Here is a 20,942-nt window from a genome sequence, read left to right on the forward strand (position 1 = left end):
TCGCCATTCCCTCCTCCAGGGCATTACCCAACCCAGAGATAGAATCCAAGTCTCCTGCATTGCTGGCAGTCTCTTTACCATCTGAGCCACCAGGAGCTATCACACAATCCAGCAATTCCACTCCTGGATATTTATCCAAAGGAAACTGAAACACTATTTAGAAAAGATATATGTACCCCTATGTTCACTGCAGCATTATTTACAATAGCCAAGATATGGAAGCAACATGTTTATCAAAGGAATGTTACTCGGCCATAAAACAGATACAGAGAATGAACAAGCGGTTGCCAGAGGGGAGAGGGACAGAAGAAGAAGAAAAATAGGTGAGGGACATTAAGCAGTACAAACTTCCATTCACAAAATGAACGAGTCATGGGTGTGAAATCTACAGTGTGGGAAATACAGTCATAAGTATGTAATATCACTGTATGGGAAAAGATGGTCAACTAGACATCGCGGTGATCATTAGGAAATATATAGAAATGCCGAATCACTATATTGTGCAACAAGAACTAACACAGTGCTGTAGGTCAATTACACTTCAAAAACAAATAAACTTACAAAAAAGAGATAAGATTTTCGGTTACCAGAGGGCAGAGGGAGGGGTAACTAGATGAAGGCAGTCCAAAGGTACAAAAGGAAAGTTATGACCAACCTAGACAGCATAGTTGGACTGTGAAGAAGGCTGAGCACTGAAGAATTGATGCTTTTGAACTGTGGTATTGGAGAAGACTCTTGAGAGTCCCTTGGACTGCAAGGAGATCCAACCAGTCCATCCTAAAGGAGATCAGTCCTGGGTGTTCATTGGAAGGACTGATGCTGAAGCTGAAACTCCAATACTCTGGGCCACCTCATGTGAAGAGCTGACTCATTTGAAAAGACCCTGATGCTGGGAAAGATTGAGTGCAGGAGGAGAAGGGGATGACAGAGGATGAGATGGCTGGATGGAATCACCGACTGAATGGATGTGAGTTTGAGAGAACTCTGGGAGTTGGTGATAGACAGGGAGGCCTGGCGTGCTGCGGTTCATGGGGTTGCAAAGAGTCAGACACGACTGAGTGACTGAACTGACTGAAAGGTACAAACTTCTAGTAATAAGATAAGTAATACTAAGGATGCAAAATAATTATATAAAAATAATTAACACTGCTGTATATTAATATGAACATTAAGAGAGTAAATCCTAAAAGGTCTCATCACAAACAAAACTGTCTTCAATTCTTTAATTTTGTATACATGTGATACGATTGATGCCCACTAAACTTATTTTGGTCATCATTTCATGATGCATGTACATAAAACAAATTATTATGCTACAGAACTTAAACATACAGTGCTATATGACTTCAGTATAATTTATTATATATCTCAATAAAACTGGAAAAAAAATGATAAAACACACTGATAATATGTACCCTAAATTTGACAATAAAAATGGCTCTCTACTTTTGTTGTGTTTTTGCCAAAAACCCATAACCCATTCTAATTATGAGAAAAAATAGATAAAGCCTGTTGGAAAGACACTGAACAAAATATCTGACAAATATTACTCAACTCTCAAGGTCATGAAACACAAGGAAAGTCTGAGAAACTGTCACAGCCTGGAGGGGCCTAAAAAGATACAATGATTAAATATAATGTAGTATTCACAATGGGTTCCTAGAACAGAAAAAGGATACTAGGCAAAAACTAAGGAAATTTGAATAAAATATTGGCTATAGTTAATAATAATTTATATAAATATTTACTCATTATTGTGGTAAATGTACCATACTAATATAAGATGTTAACAATACAGGAGATGCGCTAGGGAATGTATGAAAACTCTCTGTACTAGCCTTAGAACTTTTCTACAAATCTAAAAGTATTCTAAAGTAAAAATCTCATTTAAAAAATCATTGAACTGCATATGGGAAGTTTATCTCAATAAAAAGTTACTGCAATAAAAGTGTTAATTATGGTTCCATATGCTAGCAACAAACAATCAGAAAATTTTAAAGTATCATTTACATTAATCAGGAAGCAACAGTTAGAACTGGACATGGAACAACAGACTGGTTCCAAATAGGAAAAGGAGTACGTCAAGGCTGTATATTGTCACCCTGCTTATTTAACTTCTATGCAGAGTACATCATGAAAAACGCTGGACTGGAAAAGCACAAGCTGGAATCAAGATTGCCGGGAGAAATATCAATAACCTCAGATATGCAGATGACACCACCCTTATGGCAGTAAGTGAAGAAGAACTAAAAAGCCTCTTGATGAAAGTGAAAGAGGAGAGTGAAAAAGTTGGCTTAAAGCTCAACATTCAGAAAACGAAGATCATGGCATCTGGTCCCATCACTTCATGGGAAATATATGGGGGAACAGTGGAAACAGTGTCTGGGAGATAGTGATGGACAGGGAGGCCTGGCGTGCTGTGATTCATGGGGTTGCAGAGTCAGACACGACAGAGCAACTGAATTGAACTGAACGAGTTTGAAATTTTTAGAGATAAACCTGACAAAGGGTTATAAGACCCTTTATAAGACCCTAAATACTGAAAACTAGAAGATACTGCTGAGAGAAATTAAACAAGACATAATTATATAGAGAAATAAAACAAGTAGGTAGATCAGAAGACAGTATTGTTTAGATGTCAGTTCTCTCCAAACAGAATTATGGCTCCTAAGCAAATATCCAGCAGACTTTTCGGTAGGAATGATGAGCTAATTCTAAAATTTACATGAAAATGCAAAAAACCCAGCATGTCAAAATAACTCTGAAAAAGATAAATCAAGTTGGAGGCCTTGTCCCACCAATTTCAAGCTTATTTAAAAGCTACAGTAATCAACACAGTCTGATATTGGAGTAAAGACAAATAATCAGTGGAACAAGCCCAAGTTTATAGTCAGCTGATTTTCAACAAAGGCACAATATCAATTCAGTGAGAAAAAGATGGTATTTTCAATAAATTGTGTTAGAGCAACTGTTTAGCAATATGCAAAGAGAAGGAAAAAAGAACTTTGATACTTAATCACACCACAAATAACAAATTAACTCTAAATGGACTGCAGACTAAAACCTAAGAACAGAAACTATAAAACTTTTGTAGGAAAATGCTGGAGAAAAAGACTTTGAGCTTGGTAAAGATTTCTATAACACAACAAAAAATTCACAAACCAAAAAAGAAAAAAATCAACAAATTATACTTCATCAAAATTAAAAATTCTGTGCATCAAAAGATACTATTTCTACAAAACAAGCCACAGACTGACAGAAAATATTTACAAACATATATCTGAAAAAGGACTTGTATCTACAATATAAAAGGAACTCTTACAACTCAAAAGTAAGACATCTCATTAATTACATAGGTAAAAGATTTAAACAGACTCTCAAACAAAAGAAGTCATAACAGATAGTGTACAAGCACACTGAAAGACGTACATCATCAGTCAATGCTGCTAAGTCGCTTCAGTCGTGCCTGACTCTGTTTGACCCCATAGATGGCAGCCCACCAGGCTCAACCATCCCTGGGATTCTCCAGGCAAGAACACTGGAGTGGGTTGCTATTTCCTTCTCCAATGCATGAAAGTGAAAAGTGAAAGTGAGGTCGCTCAGTCGTGTCCAACTCTTTGCGAAACCATGGACTACAGCCCACCAGGTTCCTCCATCCATGGGATTTTCCAGGCAAGAGTACTGGAGTGGGTGGCCATTGCCTTCTCCATCAGTCAATAGGAAACTAACTACAAATTAAGAACCACAATCAGATACCGCTACTTATCCACTAAACTGGGCAAAATTAAAGGACTAAACTGAATGCTAGTGAAGAATGGAGCAAGTGGAACTGTCATACAATTGCTGGTGAGAATATAAAATATAGACTTTGGGACACATTTATTCAAGAGAAATGAAAAGTATATGTCGTCACAAAGATTTAAACATAAATGTTCACAGGAGCTTTATTTGTAATAGCCCAAACTAGAAAGAACCCAAATAACGATTAACAGGTGAATGGATAAACAATTCCATTGTGGAACTGTGGCATACACACAATGGAATATACCCAGCAATACAACATAATGCATAAAACAACATAGGTTAATTGCAAAATAATTATGCTGAGGGGAAAAGGGCAGGAAAGAAGTAAACTAAATGATTATATGAAATCCTGGGAAATACAAACTAATGTAAGTGAAATAAAGTAGATCAATAATAATAACAGATAAGGCAGGAAGACAGGATGGAGAAGGTTACAAAGGAGTATAAAGAAATGTTTGAGAGCACAAATCAAAATTTCAACAAATTGTACACCTTTAATATGTGCAATTTATTGCACAAAACAATTATATTTCAATAGAGGTGTTTAAGTCAGATATTTATATAAGTAATTATATATATCCATATATATATATGGCTTGCCCTGTGGCTCAACTGGTAAAGAATCCGCCTGCAATGTGGAAGACCTCGGTTTGATTCCTGGGTTGGGAAGATCCCCTGGAGCAGGGAAAGGCGGCCTGGAGAATTCCCTGGACTATATAGTCCATGGGGTCGCAAAAAATCAGACACGACTGAGCAACTTTCACTTCACTTCACTTTATATATATATATATATATATATATAAATATATATATAAAACTGGTTATACTAGACTAGTTGACTTTAATTGTATAATATAAAAACAATCAAGCCAAACAAACTGTAAAGCAAATATGTGTGGGTGTGTATCTCTTAATAAAAAAGAATGGACTAGCTAACTTAATAAACTATAAGAAAATGAGAATTACTAAGGTCTTTGAACCATGGCTTTTTGAAAACCACACCATTGCTATTGTCATCTAGATTTAGAGCCAAGTAAAATAACTTAGTAGAGCCATAGGAAGTATTTATACAAGAAAAGAATATAAAATAATTTTACAACTTTAGTGCTGGAAAAGTTTCTCTAATTCAAAGTCCTCATTTTACAGCAGAGAATGTGAAGCTGAGAGAGGTTAAGTTCATAGTTCAAGGTCACACTAAGGCAAAGCCAAGACTACAATCAAATTTGTACAATTTTAACTCAAGAGGTATTTTAGGATCAATTACCATTCCATTCCCCTTCATGGATCACAGCCTTGTCGTGGCAAAGGGGCTTGCATAACTCAATGAAGCTATAAGCCATGCTATGCAGGGCCACCCAAGACAGGTCATAGTGGAGAGTTCTGACAAAACATGGCCCACTGGAGAAGTGAACAGCAAATCACTCCAGTATTTTTGCCCCAAGAATCCCATGAACAGTATGAAAAGGTAAAATGATACGATGCGAGAAGATGAGCCCACCAGGCGGAAGGCACCCAATATGCTACTGTGGAAGAGTGGAGAAATAGCTCCAGGAGGAAGGCAGAGGCTGGGCCAAAGTGGAAATGATACTAGGTTGTAGATGTGTCTGAAAGTACAGTCAGACGTGGTGAAAGTAAAGTCTGATGCTGTAAACTGAACAATATTGCATAGGAACCTGTTAGGTTCCTAAATCAAGGTAAATTGAACATGGTCAAGCAGGAAAAGGACAGTTTTCATTCCAATCCCAAAGAACGGCAATGACAAAGAATGTTCAAACTATCACACCACTGCACTCATTTCACATGCTGGCAAGATTACACTCAAAATCCTTCAAGCTAGGCTTCAGCAGTATGTGAACCAAGAACTTCTAGATGTATTAGCTGGGTTTAGAAAAGGCAGAGGAGGAACCAGAAATCAAATTGCCAACATCCACTGGGTCATAGAGAAAGCAAAGGAATTCCAGAAAACATCTATTTCTGCTTCATCGACTATGTGAAAGCCTTTGACTGTGTGAAGGATCACAACAAACTGTGGAAAATTCTTAGAGATGGGAATATCAGATGAGCTTGTCTCCTGAGAAACCTATATGCAGGTCAAGAAGCAACAGTTACAAACAGACATGGAACAACAGACTGGTTCCAAATTGGGAAAGGAGTATTCACCCTGCTTATTTAAAATCATATGCAGAGCATATCATATGAAATGCAGGGCTGGATGAATCACAAGCTGGAATCAAGATTGCTAGGAGAAATAACAACCTCAGATATGCAGATGAAAGCACTCTAATGAAAGTGAAGAGAAACTAAAGAGCCTCTTGATGAAGGTGAAAGAGAAAAGCGAAAAAGCTGGCTTAAAACTCAACATTCAAAAAACTAAGATAGCATCCAGTCCCGTCACTTCATGGCAAATAGATGGGGAAAAGTGGAAACAGTGGCAAATTTTATTTTGGGGGGCTACAAAATCACTGCAGCCACAAAATTAAGACACTTGCTCCTTGGAAGAAAAGCTATGACAAACCTAGACAGCATATTAAACAGCAGAGATATCACTTGGCAGACCAAGGTCAGTATAGTCAAAGTTATGGCTTTCCCAACATGTATGGATGTGAGAGTTGAACCATCAAGAAGGCTGAGCACTAAAGAACTGATACTTTTGAATTGTGGTGCTGGAGAACACTCTTGAGAGTCCCTCAGACTGCAGGAGATCAAACCAGTCAATCCTAAAGGAAATTAACCCTGAATATTCATTGGAAGGACTGTTGCTAAAGCTCCAATACTTTGGCCACCTGATGTGAAGAACTGACTCACTGGAAAAGACCCTGATGCTGGGAAAGACTGAGGGCAGGAGGAGGATTGGGGCGACAAAGGATGAGATGGTGGGATGGCATCACCCATTCAGTGGACATGAACTTGGGCAAACTTCAGGGAAGGCTGGCGTGCTGCAGTGCATAGGGTCGCAAAGAGTTGGCCACGACTTGGCAACTGAACAACAAATTTGTTTTAAAAAACTTACAAGGATGGGACAAGGATCAAGATATGCTCATAATAAATTCCCCCCCACTTTTTTTTTTTGAGCATTCACAATTTGCAGAGTTTATTTGGCTTGGTTATTTTTGTAACATGCATGTAAAGAAAATCAACCAATCCTGTCTAACTAGTTTTTCCACAGAAACATCCAAAGAATGGAAAGGCTGCAAACTGGCAGCCTATGAGCTGTGTTTTGCCCACAGACATGTTTTGTCTGGCCTGCACAGTGTTTCTAACAACCAGAATATGCGGCTAACATTTAAAATGGGTAGATGTTACATTAAACCTGGGTTTCTAAATTTCGTTAAAATGTCAGAAAACCTGACACAATTAGATATACATTCTTCAAGGCAAAAACTGAGCTCTGATTAAGCTCTTGGGTAACTTAGACAAATGAGACAAAATTACTGCTTTCAAAGACCTCATGATTTACTATTAGAAGCAATCACAGAAAGAAATTATTGTAGTGTTTTATAGTCATACTATGTGTCAGGCAATGAGTGACAGATATTATAATAAAAATGAGACTAGGTTAAGATGCAGGAGGGAAGAGGTCATCAACTTTGTTAAAAAGCCTACTGCTTTGGCAAGGCTTCATGGAGGAGGCAGCATTAGAGCCACGTTTTTGAGAGTAACGTTTTGCTAGGTGACCAGGGCAGAGGAGGACATTTCAGATAAGCAGCAGCATGTTCAAGGTTATCATATGCAGCCAGCACAGATGAAGCACAAGGCTAACAATAAGGTAGTTTGAAAAGCATAAGGTAGTTTGAAAAGAAATTATATGCTTTGAAAGCATAGCAGCAGCCAGATTGTGAAGAACTCTTGTATCTCATGCCAAGGAATGCAGGTTCCATCCTACATATCAGTATTATTCCCACAGTGCCCCTGAGGAGACTGCTCATGATTCAACCTAGGTGGAACAGAAATAAAAAGGGTAAAGATATGCCAGCTGAACCCCACTCCCAACTGCTGTTTCAACTAGAATGAGCCCTACTACTATTCTACACAGTAAAGTTCTACTTATATTTCTTTGGACAAAAAATTATGTTATAAACCAAAAAAAGAAAACAAATTTTAAAGCTTGAACATGAGCTATTGAAAAATATTTACCAAGAAATTAAATAAGATTAGTATTTTGTCAAGATCTCTCTGGCAACAGTTTCAAGAATGGAATAAAGAAATATGAGAAGGGCTTCCCTGGTCATCCAGTGGTTAAGAATCCACCTGGCAATGCAGGGGATACTAGTTCGATTCCTGGTCCCTGAAGATCCCACATGCTTCAGGGCAACTAAGCCCATGCACCAGAACTACTGAGCCTGCAATTTGGAGGCCGCAAACTGCAACTACCGAGCCCATATGCCAAAACTACTGAAGCCCGGGTACCTAGAGCCCATGCTCCACAACAGGAGAAGCTATTGCAATGAGAAGCCTGCAAAATGCAATGAGAGAAAGTGCGCAGGCAACAACGAAGACCAAGAGCAGCCAATAATAAATAAATAAATTTATTTTTTTAAAGAAGCATGAGAAATGAGAATATTTAACCTCAACTGATCCAAGAAATTATGATTTAAATCTGGGTAGTGACAGTAGAGATATTCAAATCTTACTGATATCTACTTTGTAGCAAATAATCTGCTAGATGCTATATTCAGGATAAAAAGATAAATTCAAGAGTTATTTAAATAAAAAGAGACAATCACTGATTAAAATGAGAAGGTTAAGAAGAAAAAGGAATTAAGCTTCATAGGTAACTTGAATAAAAGCAAAGACAGATGTGATTTAAGCTTAGACGAAAATCACTATACCTTACCTTCAATGAGCTAAGCACAAACCAGACCAAAAAAGAAACACTAAGGGGGTGTAATCTAGGCAAAGCAAAATTTACAGCCATGACTATACTTCCGAAGCAAAGGACCCAGAGGATTTGCTAGAGGTATACACAAAATCAGAACCATCCTTGAATGCCACCAGAAACAACAGAAGTTCTTAACTGCCAATATCTTAACAATCTCAAAGGTTTTTCTAACAGTCTACTGAAAGATAAAGCTTGGCATTCTTCATTGGCAATTTGGATAAGATCCAGATAACCGAATGATGATGGAATCAAGAATATTGGAAAGCAAACTGTCGGGAGCCACGTTAGGCATTACTGACAAAATGGAAGCACGGCCCCAAACCCCTCTCCTCATCCTGCAGGCACGGTCCCGGGATGAAGGAGTTAGGTCTTGCGATTCTGACTTGTTCTTTCCTTTCTTCGGTTGAGTTGGCTGGGAAGAATGTTAAGGTGCTTATTGTTTTTGAGAAAAGCATGAGAAAGCACAAAGGCTCCTGCAGTTGTGCCCAGAAAATAATCTATAAAGTAACCACTGACATTTGTTCAAGGATCTTTACCAAGAATGTTCCAGGATGAGCAAGTAGGCTGCAGCTTGCAGCCATGGGAAGGATTGTTATCTGAGACCTGTTTGTGAGGGGAATGTTTATGGCAAAAGAAGTTTGCTGAGCTTAGGGCTTAGGAATAATTAAGAATAGCTAGAAGCCTTTTTAGGAGATAGTGAGCTTAAGATGCTAGGGGCAAAGAGGATTCAGAAAGATAAGAAATAAACTGAGGAATGCGGTGTGCAACCCAGACATAAACATGAGTTACAATGTAATCAGAAGTTAAGTATAGGACAAATAAGAGGAAGTAGATAATAGATAGTAAAGCTTTCACCAGGAGTAGGGACTCTGAAGCAGGAACTCTGTTTGAAGGGCAACAACGATTTCTGGAGATAATAAATCTGGGTGAGGGGGAACTAAAAATGTCAAACCTCTGACCTAATGCTTTTGTCAAAGTATAAAAGAAAACCTGAAGCTTGAAATAAACATGCAGCCCCGCACCTTGAGTCAGAGACTACATCATTCCCCGTAGACACTGCTCATCCCTTCAGGTTGATTGCCTGGCTGCTGGAGCTGGACTCTGGCAGCATACAAGAATAGCAGAAAATAATATTTAAGAAATCACACCTACAATTGCCAGCTAATGAATGGTCAGCAGGTTTGTCAACTGTTCCATTACACCAAGGATAAGCATGTAACAAGTGGCTCAATTCTGCTCATGACTAGTCTTCAATTATGAATTTCTTAGTAGACTTTTAGAGGCCCAAAGTATTTAAGTGTATAAATTTCCCAAGGATGAGAAGCGTTCAAATGTAAGTTTCTAGGTTTTTCATTGAGTCCTAGACTAAAAAATTTAGCGCTATTTCCATGAATCTGGTTTTATAGCATAACTGTTTTCCCTGATTTTTAAAGGGCAGGGGGAGAGAGAAGAAAAGATTGGGGTGGGAGCCCTTATATTCTTCAAAATGAATTCTATTTTCACAGCTGTTCATGAGAGTTATTTCAATGTCTTTGATAAAAATTATAACCAACATTAAAAACACAAAACTTTCAAGTTCTTCAGTGAATTGGTCAAAACATTCTCTTTATAAAAAGAGCCTTCATACCTCATTAATTACATTAGACTATAATGCCTAACCCATTAAAGAGTAGATAATGTTAATTACTATTTCCAAGTAGCTGACAATAAGTTAAAAAACTCACTCATGCAACATCAGAAAGACCTAGTTATAACTTTAAGTACATTGCCAAATCTTATCTATTATAAGACATTCTAAGAGAATTGCATGGGCCTGTAGCTACATAGTTTAAAAAAAAATAAACAAAAAAAAACATGAAATTGGTGTCTGACTAAAACAAGAAGAATTAGAAAATATTCTCAATGTATCTTTATGTGGGCACAGGAAGTGCTTGCATTTACAGAGAGAGAAGAAAAAAAAAAAATGGGGAATAGAAGAATTACCTGAGGGCAGGAAATTCAGACAAAAGGTCCCTACTCCTGGTGAAAGCAAGTAGTCAGTTGCCAGGGTTTCTTAGACTCCTCTGGGACTCATTTGGGTGATTATGAAATTCACAGCACACCAATCTCCACCACAGCCAGCAGGGATCGCTGCAGGGAATGGGTACACAGGGGACACAGAAGGGAGCAAGTTTAAGGGAAGGAAGAGGAAAGGAATGATATGATAAAAATATTTAGCTGTGAGTCACTTTAAAGAAAATACAGTTGTATTTCACACTGGAATAACTATAGGCAAATGCTGCTTAAAATCTAAGAAAAATTAATCATTTATGATTTTCTTCATTCTCTCTACCACTGGTAGCACTACTACTCTATTAAATCAATATGTTTTAAATTTTATATTTAAAATAATATTAAACAAAAATGAGACAGCTAGGCTATACAAAAGTTACACAAAGAATGAACTAAATAATTCAATACTAAATGAAACCAATTAGGACAAGCATTCTAAAAGACAAGCAACCTACAAACTGTCAAAATTTTAACTGCCAGAAGGCCCAGTTAAAACTATAATCCTCATTTCATTTCATAAAGAATACTAAAGAGTAAAGTCACCTATGAAAAATAACCCACAAACATCAAGATTGTAATATTGCTAAAAATGTATACAGCTTTATAAATACATGTGTTTATGGCCTATGTGTTCTATGACGGCAGATGTATAAATTTACAATAGTATAAATCTATTTCTCCAGTCAGCTAAAAATGTTCCTGAACAACTACCATGTACCACAGTACTGTGGCAGATGCTAAAGATACAATAGCGACCACACAAGCACAGTCACTGCCCTCAGAATTCAGAGCCTATCAGGGTTATGCTGCCCTTAAAGAGATGACAGTCTAGGAACTAATAAACAAGAAGCTTTTGTTCTAAAATAAATAAACAACAGTAGAGGAAAACACCACAATGTTATAATAAGAGTGGCAGAAAAGAAGTCACAGATTCCTCTCTTAATGGTACTTTTGGGTAGAAAAAAGAGTATATTATACATACAGCCAAAATTGTCTTAAAGGATAGACTAATATAGAGGTTCAAATTTTTTATACAATATTCTTTTTGGCTGGGAGAAGTCTCAAAATAAGTCAATGAATTATGAGACAGACCAATAACAAGTATAATGCCTCCCCCCAAAAAATACATCCTGGATCATATTTGCTCAGCTCTTAATTTTGTTTTAATAATTTGGTCTTGATATAATAACTGCTCGTATTTCACTTATGGAAATGGTGTCATAAAACTTGCAAAGTGAAGTGAAAGTTGCTCAGTCATGTACGACTCCCTGCAACCCCATGGACTATACAGTCCATGGAATTCTCCAGACCAGAATACTGGAGTGGGTAGCCTTTCCCTTCTCTAGGGGATCTTCCCAACCCCGGGGATCGAACCCAGGTCTCCCGCATTGCAGGTGGATTCTTTACCAGCTGAGCCACAAGGGAAGCCCCATAAAGCTTGTAACTTACATTCAATCTGAGCTAATCTCAACTTGTAAATACCAATATTTAATAGAAATATTAAATTACTCATCTTAAGTAACATAGTATGCAAACTTTAAAACATAAACTGCTAAGAGATCAACTTACTGAGGAAACATTTAGACTGGAAACTGCAATATTACGGCAAAGTGTAATACTGCAAAAAAAACTATGCAAGTAAAAAGAAAAGAATGGAGAAATTGTCCTTCCCCAACTTTAAAGAACTGCTGAGTCAAAAGACTATGTTTTCCAAATCCCTAAAGTCAAATGATTTCCAAGTAATAAACGAATCTCCTAAGGGATATTGCAACAGGATGATAAAATACCATAAAGGAGTAATACAGGAAGTGCTGAAAACTCAAAGAAAAGCAAACTCTTAGGTGCAAACTGCAGCCTGAACAGGCAGTATGAAAGTGAAGTGAAAGTGAAGTCGCTCAGTCATGTCTGACTCTTTGCGACCCCGTGGACTGGGCTCCTCCATCCATGGGATTCTCCAGGCAAGAATACTGGAGTGGAGAATAATCAAATTATGAAGGTGCTGGATAAGTGACTTAACTACTCAACTGTTACTGTTAAGTCACTTCAGTCATGTCCGACTCTGTGCAACCCCATAGACGGCAAGCCCACCAGGCTCCCCTGTCCCTGGAATTCTCCAGGCGAGAACACTGGAGTGGGTTGCCATTTCCTTCTCCAGTGCATGAAAGTGAAAATGAAAGTGAAGTTGCTCAGTTGTGTCCGACTCTTAGCGACCCCATGGACTGCAGCCCACCAGGCTCCCCCGTCCCTGTCAACACTACCCGTTAAATCTTAGGAAAGTCTATAACCTCACCATTTTAATAACTTCCTTCTAGGTGACAGAAACAAATACCTTCTGATTCTAGGATAATAGTATTATAATATCCAATAAACCACGCATTCAATCTCCTTCTCACCTTAAGTTTTCAAATCAATCTCCTGAAAGTAACTTTTCTAAGAATCAATATCTGGCTGTAGTTGTAAATTAACATGAAAGAAACAGGCACCCTGCTCAATTTTAGATGCTTCTATGAAGTGTACTTAATAGAAAAAAAGAAAAATCCACCCCCTAAAATTCAACTCACAATTCACTTTTCTGTAATTATTGGCTAAGCCAAAGGATGACCACACACAAAAAACACTGACCTCACTGTTGCCAAACTATAAGAGGCCCAGTCTAAATTAGCTTACAAATAAAGGGATCTCCATTTATATACTTATTAGACAATCAAATTAACGTATCCAGAGCCAAACTCCAGATCTTTTTCCATAAACCTGCTCCTTCTGCATATCTTCTCCAACTTAATTAATAGCAACTCCATCTTCCCAGTTGCTTATGTCAAAGTCATCCATGACTGTTCTCCTTTTCAATCCACATCTTATTTATTGGCAAAACCTGTGGCTCTGCCTTCAAAATATGTCTAAAACTTGACTATGTATCTCAGCAATTTCACTGCATCCACCTAGCTCCATGCCAGTATTTTTTCTCATCTGGATAGTTAACACTTTTCACTAGGCTCCTGCTTCTTTCCCTGCCCTCCAATTATTTATTTCCCACTTGGCTGCAGAGTGATCAATGGTTCAAAGCCTTCCAGTGGGTTCCAGTCTCACTCAGGGTAAAAGCCAAAGTCACTACAAGGTCCCACAAGATCTGGCCCTTGATTTATCTTTGATCTTATCTTCCTCTACTCACCTCAGTCATCATTCCAATTCACCTATATTGGAGGCATTAATGTATTTGCCAAAAACTGACAAGTAAGCTTCCTCTTCTGGATCTTTGCATTTGTTCGCACTCCCAATTTCAGCTCTCTCCTCAAATAACACCTTCTCAATTAAGCCTTCTCCATCACTGGATTTAAAATTGCAAAGTCTGTCCCCCCACCTCCATGCACTTCCTACTCCCTTTCTCTGTTATTTTTTGCAATAGCAATGTACTTCACATTTAATTTAAATGTGAAGGTTTATTAATCTAATTACTCTCAGCCTTCTCTGATTAAAATGTAAGCTCCACTGAGGGCAGGGAGTTTGCCGCAACATTATGGACTAGTACCTGGTACAGGGCTTCCCTGGTGGCTCAGAGGATAAAGCGTCTACCTGCAATGCAGGAGACTCAGGTTCGATCCCTGGGTTGGGAAGATCCCCTGGAGAAGGAAATGGCAACCCACTCCAGTATTCTTGCCTGGAGAATCCCATGGACAGAGGAGCCTGGCGGGCTACAGTCCACGGGGTCGCAAAGAGTCAGACACGACTGAGTGACTTCACACACACACTTCACACACACCTGGTACAGAGAAGCACTCATTAAATATACTGTGAGGCACTCTAATCTCCCTTCCTTTTGCCATTCAGTCACAACACAAGATCCTGCAAACACTCAACCTTTCCTAATCTCCTTAATAAATATTCCAAATAGTTAATCTTCTCAGGCCACTCTCCCTTTCTACTTATTTCTTCCGCTTTGTTTAGGGTGTATGTCTTGTTGAGACTGTCAAGAAGTTTCTTTTACCTCAATCCTTGGAGCTGGCCGGTATCCAGGCCTTTCCCAAGTCTGTTTCTCTAACCTTCTCATAAATTCTGTGGAATACTGATATCTTTCTACATTATTTTTCTACTTAATCTAATCAGAGCACTGCTATAGACTCTGGGTTTCCAACCCAGAGAAATGTTCCTGAACCTTAGACTGCAAATCAAACTCATAACCATGTATGTTTCTTTAGTGATCATGTCCCTCTTTAATCAGGAATTCTTTATTAGCAGTCACCTCCTGGGATGAAGTTCAATTTCAATTTCCCTAACACGGCAAATGAGGCCCTCCAAAACCTAATTTTGTTCAGTGCCTATTAAAGACACCAAACGGAGCAACAAGCCTGACTCTAAACAGTTCTTCCCATGACCACATCTTTGCTGTACAACCCTTTGCCATTGCTAATTGACCCACGGATAAACAGAACTGGGTCAAACAGATTCTCTCTCTGAAATCCGAAACTTCAACAGGAAAGATCAGACTGGGAGTTGTGAAAGATGGGACAGCACCCTAAAGTAGTGGTTCTCAACTGAGAGTCGTTGTACCTTCCAGGGGACACCTGGCAACATCTGGAGACCTGCTCTCATTGTCAAGACTGCGAGTGCTACTGGCATCTAGTGGGTGGAGACCAGAGGTGCCGCTCAACATCCTACAATGCGCAGAGCAGCCTTTCACAAAGAAGAATCGTCTGGTTCAAATGTCAATAGTGCTGAGGTTCAAGTACTCTTCCAACGAGGCCCTAAGCATTGGCTCTTCCAGGTTCTGTGACCCACACTAACAGCATTCTATTACATTTCCTCTTTTAGCCTAAGTGAAACAGAGCATGTTTTTGTTGTTTGCAGACAATATAATTTTTTTTTACAGTTTTTTTAATTGGAGTATAATTGCTTTACAATGCTGTGTTAGTTTCCATTGACCAATGAAGTGAATCAGCTATGTGTGGGTGCTAACGTGCTTCAGTTGTGCCTGACTCTTTTGTGACCCCAAGGTCTGCAGCCCTCCTGGCTCAGCTGTCCATGGGATTCTCCAAGCGAGAATACTGGAGTAGGTTGCATCCCCTCCTCCAGGGGATCTTCCCCACCCAGGGATCAAACCCTCATGGGTTTTTTACCACTAGCACTATCTGGGAATCAGTTACATGTATACATAGATCCCCTCCCTCTTGAAACTTCCTCCCACCCCTCCCCTCTTAGTCATTACCTGAGCACCAGGCCAAGCTCCCTGTGCTATACAGGACGTTCCCACCAGCTATCTATCTAACACATGGCAGGGGACGGGGGAGCCTGGTGGGCTGCCGTCTATGGGGTTGCACAAGGTCGGACACAACTGAAGCGACTCAGCAGCAGCAGTATATTTATGACAGACAATATAATCTTAATTAGCCCAGTATCCTAGTCCAATAATCTGACACACATGTGTATACTTTAAATCAGTTTCTCAACCTCAAAACTATTGACATGTAGGTCAAATAATTCTTTCTGTGAGAGAACGTGCTGTCCACTACAGGATGTTTAGCAGCATTCTTGGCCTCTACCTGCTAGTTACAACCCCAAGACCCAACTCTGCCGAGTCATGACAATCAGAAATGTCTCCAGACATTGCCAAATATCCTCTGAGGGGTCAAACACCCATTTTTCATAACCACTGCTTAAAACTATACAAAGACTACATTCAGGTGTAGTGTATGTCTTTGCAACACCCACTTCTACCTCCAGCATAACATGCCTTGAGCCAAAGGGGGAGCGGGGGAGCATTTGTATCTGAATCTTCCCCATCTCTTTTTACGTCCTGGCTTAAATTACCCCATCTTCAAGCTTTTACTCCCTGCCCTTCACCTTTGCTGGAGCACATATGTACACATACCACAGTAACAGGTAACGAGGACTTGAGCTGAAAGGTAAGCTCCTGCTTTTATTTTCTTTCTTACACTTGTTCTAACTTTTCTTTAGAGCTTTCCATTTCCTTGGGAAAAAAATACTCTCCTAGAGAACTCTCCAAAACATATTATGTGACAGTTATAGTATGAAAGATCAGGGTAAAATCCCCTTCAAAGGCTTATCCTGTTTCACTTCTATTAAAATGTAACTACTCTGTAACTAATCTGCACGTGTGTGCACATGAACTCACACACACTCACTCACTCACTTGTCCTCTTCAGTTTCAGATCTGTTTCAAGTATACAAACTTTTTATTAACAATGAAAGAGATGCTTGGAATACAAACTAAACAACTAGATAGGGAATAAGTATATAGATTTACACTTCTCAAATAGTTCATCATTTGCTTTAAGCATTTGTTAATCTCTAAAGAATAATTCTCTTATCAGTTCAATTCAGTTCAGTTCAGTCGTTCAGTCGTGTCTGACTCTTTGCAACCCCATGGACTGCAGTGTGTACGACACTTTGCAACCCCAAGGACTGTAGCACACCAGGCTTCCTATTCTTCACCAACTCCCAGATCTTGCTCAAACTCACATCCATTGAGTCAGTGATGCCATCCATGTTGTCCCCTTCTCCTCCTGCCTTCAATCTTTCCCAGCATCGGGGTCTTTTCCAAGGAGTCAGTTCTTTGCATCAGGTGCCAAATTACAGCTTCAACTTGAGCATCAGTCCTTCCAATGAATATTCAGGACTGATTTCCTTTAGGATTGACTGGTTTGATCTCCTTGCTGCCCAAGGGACTCTCAAGAGTCTTCTCCAACACCACAGTTCAAAAGCATCAGTTCTTCGGTTCTCAGCTTTCTTAAGCCCTTGTATCTGAATAATACTGGTTTTAATCTTACAATTTCACCACACTTAACCTCCAAGCTTGGAGTAAGCACTCTTTTTCTCCTGTTTGTTCCTACATTATCTTCTTTATCTCTTAGATAAAGTGTCATTTTCTTTCCAGGATACCAAAGGCACCATATTTATTCAATTATTCAATTGTCCATTATTTCCTAAAACCACAGGAAAATTGGCCATGCCCGATATCTGTGATAATATTGGTGACTTAAAAAAAAAAAAAATAGTGTGAAGCACAGTCAATTCATTGTTGCCATTCATGCATTCATTCAAAAAATAGTCATTGAGTACCTACAATTATTCTAGACTCAAAAAAAAAAAAGCCCTGCCCTCATGGAGTTTACATTCAGTACAGAAGACAAATGAACTACAAATAAATAAGTACATCTTATTACAGATGAGGATGAGTGCTATAGAGAAAAGAATGGTCAGGTAAGCCCTCCATTAAGAAACTACCATGAGTTCCATTCACTAGTCATAAGAAATGCCTATTATTGGAAGATAGTATGTTCTGAGTATTCCCAATCAAACTGTGTTCCGGATGGTTAGATCAGTACAGTGACATCTTTATTACTGAATAATCTATAAAATTAAGTTTGACCTAGATAATTTCAGAAGTTCATCACTACCTAACAGTAAATTATCACAACACCCACCTTGTTTCTTCTATTGTCATCCTTTATATCTATAAATAACTGTATTTTTCTTAGGAGATGACAGCAACAGCAGTAAGGTTAATATCTTAACCAAGAAGATGAATTAGATACTCTTCAGTCACTTGACTTAAGGAAGTTTTGAAACATGAATTAACTGAAAACTTAAGTGCTTCAAAAACACATCTCAAAAAAATCATTAGTTAAGCAGTTATTAGAAATCATACAGATTTAAAAAGTAATCCTCTATATGTATAACTGATTCACTATGCCATATACCCGAAACTAACACATGGTAAATCTACACTCTATTATATTAAAAAAAAAAAAAAAGTAGTTCTCAAGATTCAATTCTGAATGTGTCTGTTTTGTGAAGTAAGCCATTACCTTTACAGCTAATTTGTAAGAGTCCTTCTCAATGGGAGTTCTATAAGAGAATTAAACTCTATAATGTCCTAAGGTTCCTAATGACTGAACAAACTTTTCTCCAGTGCATCTAAAATGGAACTAGCTATGTAAATACTGTCATCCTCGGGAGAGTGAGAAAATAGAAATTCAAATCATTTTCTGTAGGTGTAAATTTTCTTGTGAACTGAGTATGAGAAAGGCTGGAGGACATCTGCAAGTCAGATCTTACTTAAATCATACAAAATAATGATAAAATCTTCTACCAAAATGAAGTAATTCATTATTGGATCATATGGACAATTTCAAAAGAAAATTTCCAATTAGTGATGCTATTAAGAAATATATAATCATCAGTGTTTCTATACTTGGTTACTTTAAAAAAAATACCTTTATCTTATTCAATGTTATAAGTGAGGAAAATATTTGCTGAATCACAGAAATAACTTTGTTCTCCAGGATACAACCTGTGGTATACAACGATTCGGACAACCAAGAGCTCTCTTTACTATGAAAAGTATATCATCACACCCAGGTGTTTTCCTAAAATCAGTTAAAAGTAATCTTTATCTTACAAATAACAGAGGAAAGGGTCATAATCAAGCATTCTGAATTCGCTGTTAACAACTTGGAAACAAGATCCTACATTTAGCCTGTGTTTTGAGACAAATATGGAAAAGTCAGGGGCAGTAACAAACTGCCAGCTTTACTGAGTCATGATTCTGACTAAAACCGCGTTATGAAATGGAAAGGATGACAAGTCTTGGGTTTGTTACCACAGATGTTGACTCCCTGAATTTATGGATCTTAGATTTAAAAAAATAGTAATAAACTCTGTACGAATGATGTGGGGCTAAGAAAAAACTTGCCACAGTTGGTAACACTGATTATTTACCTAAAACAAATCCTAACTGTGCAAACAGGCACACCCTCTAATGCACAGACTGGGAACGGCGAGGCAGGGTGAATTCAGAACAATAACAAGGTTAACATTTCAGTGAGAAGACAAGGCTCAGCCCTAAGAGTCCACACTGCGCTAGACGCCCAGGGTTAACGGAACCGCTCAGCTCCGAATGGAGGCGAGCAGACACCGAGCACCTGGGCGACGTCAGACCATCCCCAGTCTCCGCGCAGGACCGCCCGAGAGGGTCCTCCCGACGCCCCCCCGAAGCCGCGTCGGGGACGATCTCAGCCATCAGTCTCTCCCTGCCACCCAACACGCTCCTCCGCGAGCCGATCGGGGGAGAAAATCCATCTAGGGGCGCAGTCCAGAGGCGAACCTGTCTGTGGGCGACCCCGACCGGGGACGACCCCATCAGGCGCTGACTCGCGAGGCCAGCCCTGAGTGCAGGGGCCAAGGGAGATCAGGGGGCGCGACCTCTGCCCCTCTGGAGCAGGGAGTCCAAGGGTCGCCTCCTGCTCGGCTGCCAGTCCCCGCCGCCCCAGAAGCCGCGGGCTGCCTCTGGTACCCTAGGACGGAGGCGGGCTTGTGCCCACGCTCGAGGCTCTAACCTGGAAAGGTGCTTCAGGATCTGTTTCTTGATGAGCCCAGCCATGGTGCCGAGGCGGGAGGCGCCGCGCTCTCTCTCTGTTCTTCACTGCCTCCTCTCTTCGAGGCCGTCTCCTCTTTGTCCGGATTCACCCGGCCGGAGTAGAGTCTCCTGAGCACTCACGCCCGGGACAGACCCGAGGCCCCGGCCGAGGCCACAGCCGCCACCGCTGCCGCCAAGGACCCGGAGCATTGCGCTCAGGCAGCCGCGGCCGCCGCCGGCGCCATCTTGGCTGCAGCATCACCTAAGAGACCTGGGGGAGGGCCCGGGAGCCGCGGGCGCGAGGCGGGGCGGGGCCGGCGCGGGGCGGGGCGGCGCGGGGCGGGGCAGCGCCGGCTCCGGAGGTTTGTTGTCCCGCTTCCCTTGCAGGGTCTCGGGACCGGGGTACTACCTGTCCCTGACTCTTGAGTAGTTTAACTCCCAACCTCAGAACCTTCTGGGTTTTAGACCTCCATCTTCAGGCTCTAGTGTCCTTCACTGAGTGCTTCGTCCATATCTCACTTTTCTGTTTCATTTCCCTGTCAGAATTGACTCCACAAAGTGCGGATTGCTTTGCTTTCTTTACTTACTCAGTTTTCTTCATATTCTTCTTTGCTTAGTCTGCGTTACCCTGGCTAAATGCTATAATTTGATGTTTCCTCTAGAAATTCTAAGGAAAGTGAAAGTTGTTAGGGTGTGTTAATAGAGTCCAGGACCTGGACATTCAGTTCAGTTCAGTTCAGTCGCTCAGTCGTGTCCGACTCTTTGCGACCCCATGAACCGCAGCACGCCAGGCCTCCCTGTCCATCATCAACTCCCGGAGTTCACTCAGACTCA

The 20,942-nt window shown here is 39.9% G+C and overlaps 1 protein-coding gene across 4 annotated transcripts in view; it reads right to left on the minus strand.

The window, feature by feature from the left end:
- The window catches only part of BLTP3B (bridge-like lipid transfer protein family member 3B), an 88,745-nt gene extending 68,373 nt beyond the window's left edge, over positions 1-20,372 (minus strand). For 2 of the 4 annotated variants that reach the window (XM_042247124.1, XM_060414108.1), the window contains exons 1-2: positions 20,089-20,372; positions 10,667-10,813 (exon numbers count right to left, since the gene is read on the minus strand). Coding sequence is in view for 1 of the 4 variants with exons in the window: in XM_004006648.4 (XP_004006697.2) it covers positions 20,089-20,132 (44 nt within the window). In the remaining 3 variants the exon portion in view is untranslated. The remainder of the gene's footprint in view (positions 1-10,666; positions 10,814-20,088) is intronic. The other 2 variants (XM_004006648.4, XM_060414109.1) reach the window with 1 other exon arrangement.
- Positions 20,373-20,942: the final 570 nt, after the last annotated feature.

Source organism: Ovis aries, chromosome 3 (assembly GCF_016772045.2).
Source record: "Ovis aries strain OAR_USU_Benz2616 breed Rambouillet chromosome 3, ARS-UI_Ramb_v3.0, whole genome shotgun sequence".
NCBI lineage: Eukaryota > Metazoa > Chordata > Mammalia > Artiodactyla > Bovidae > Ovis > Ovis aries.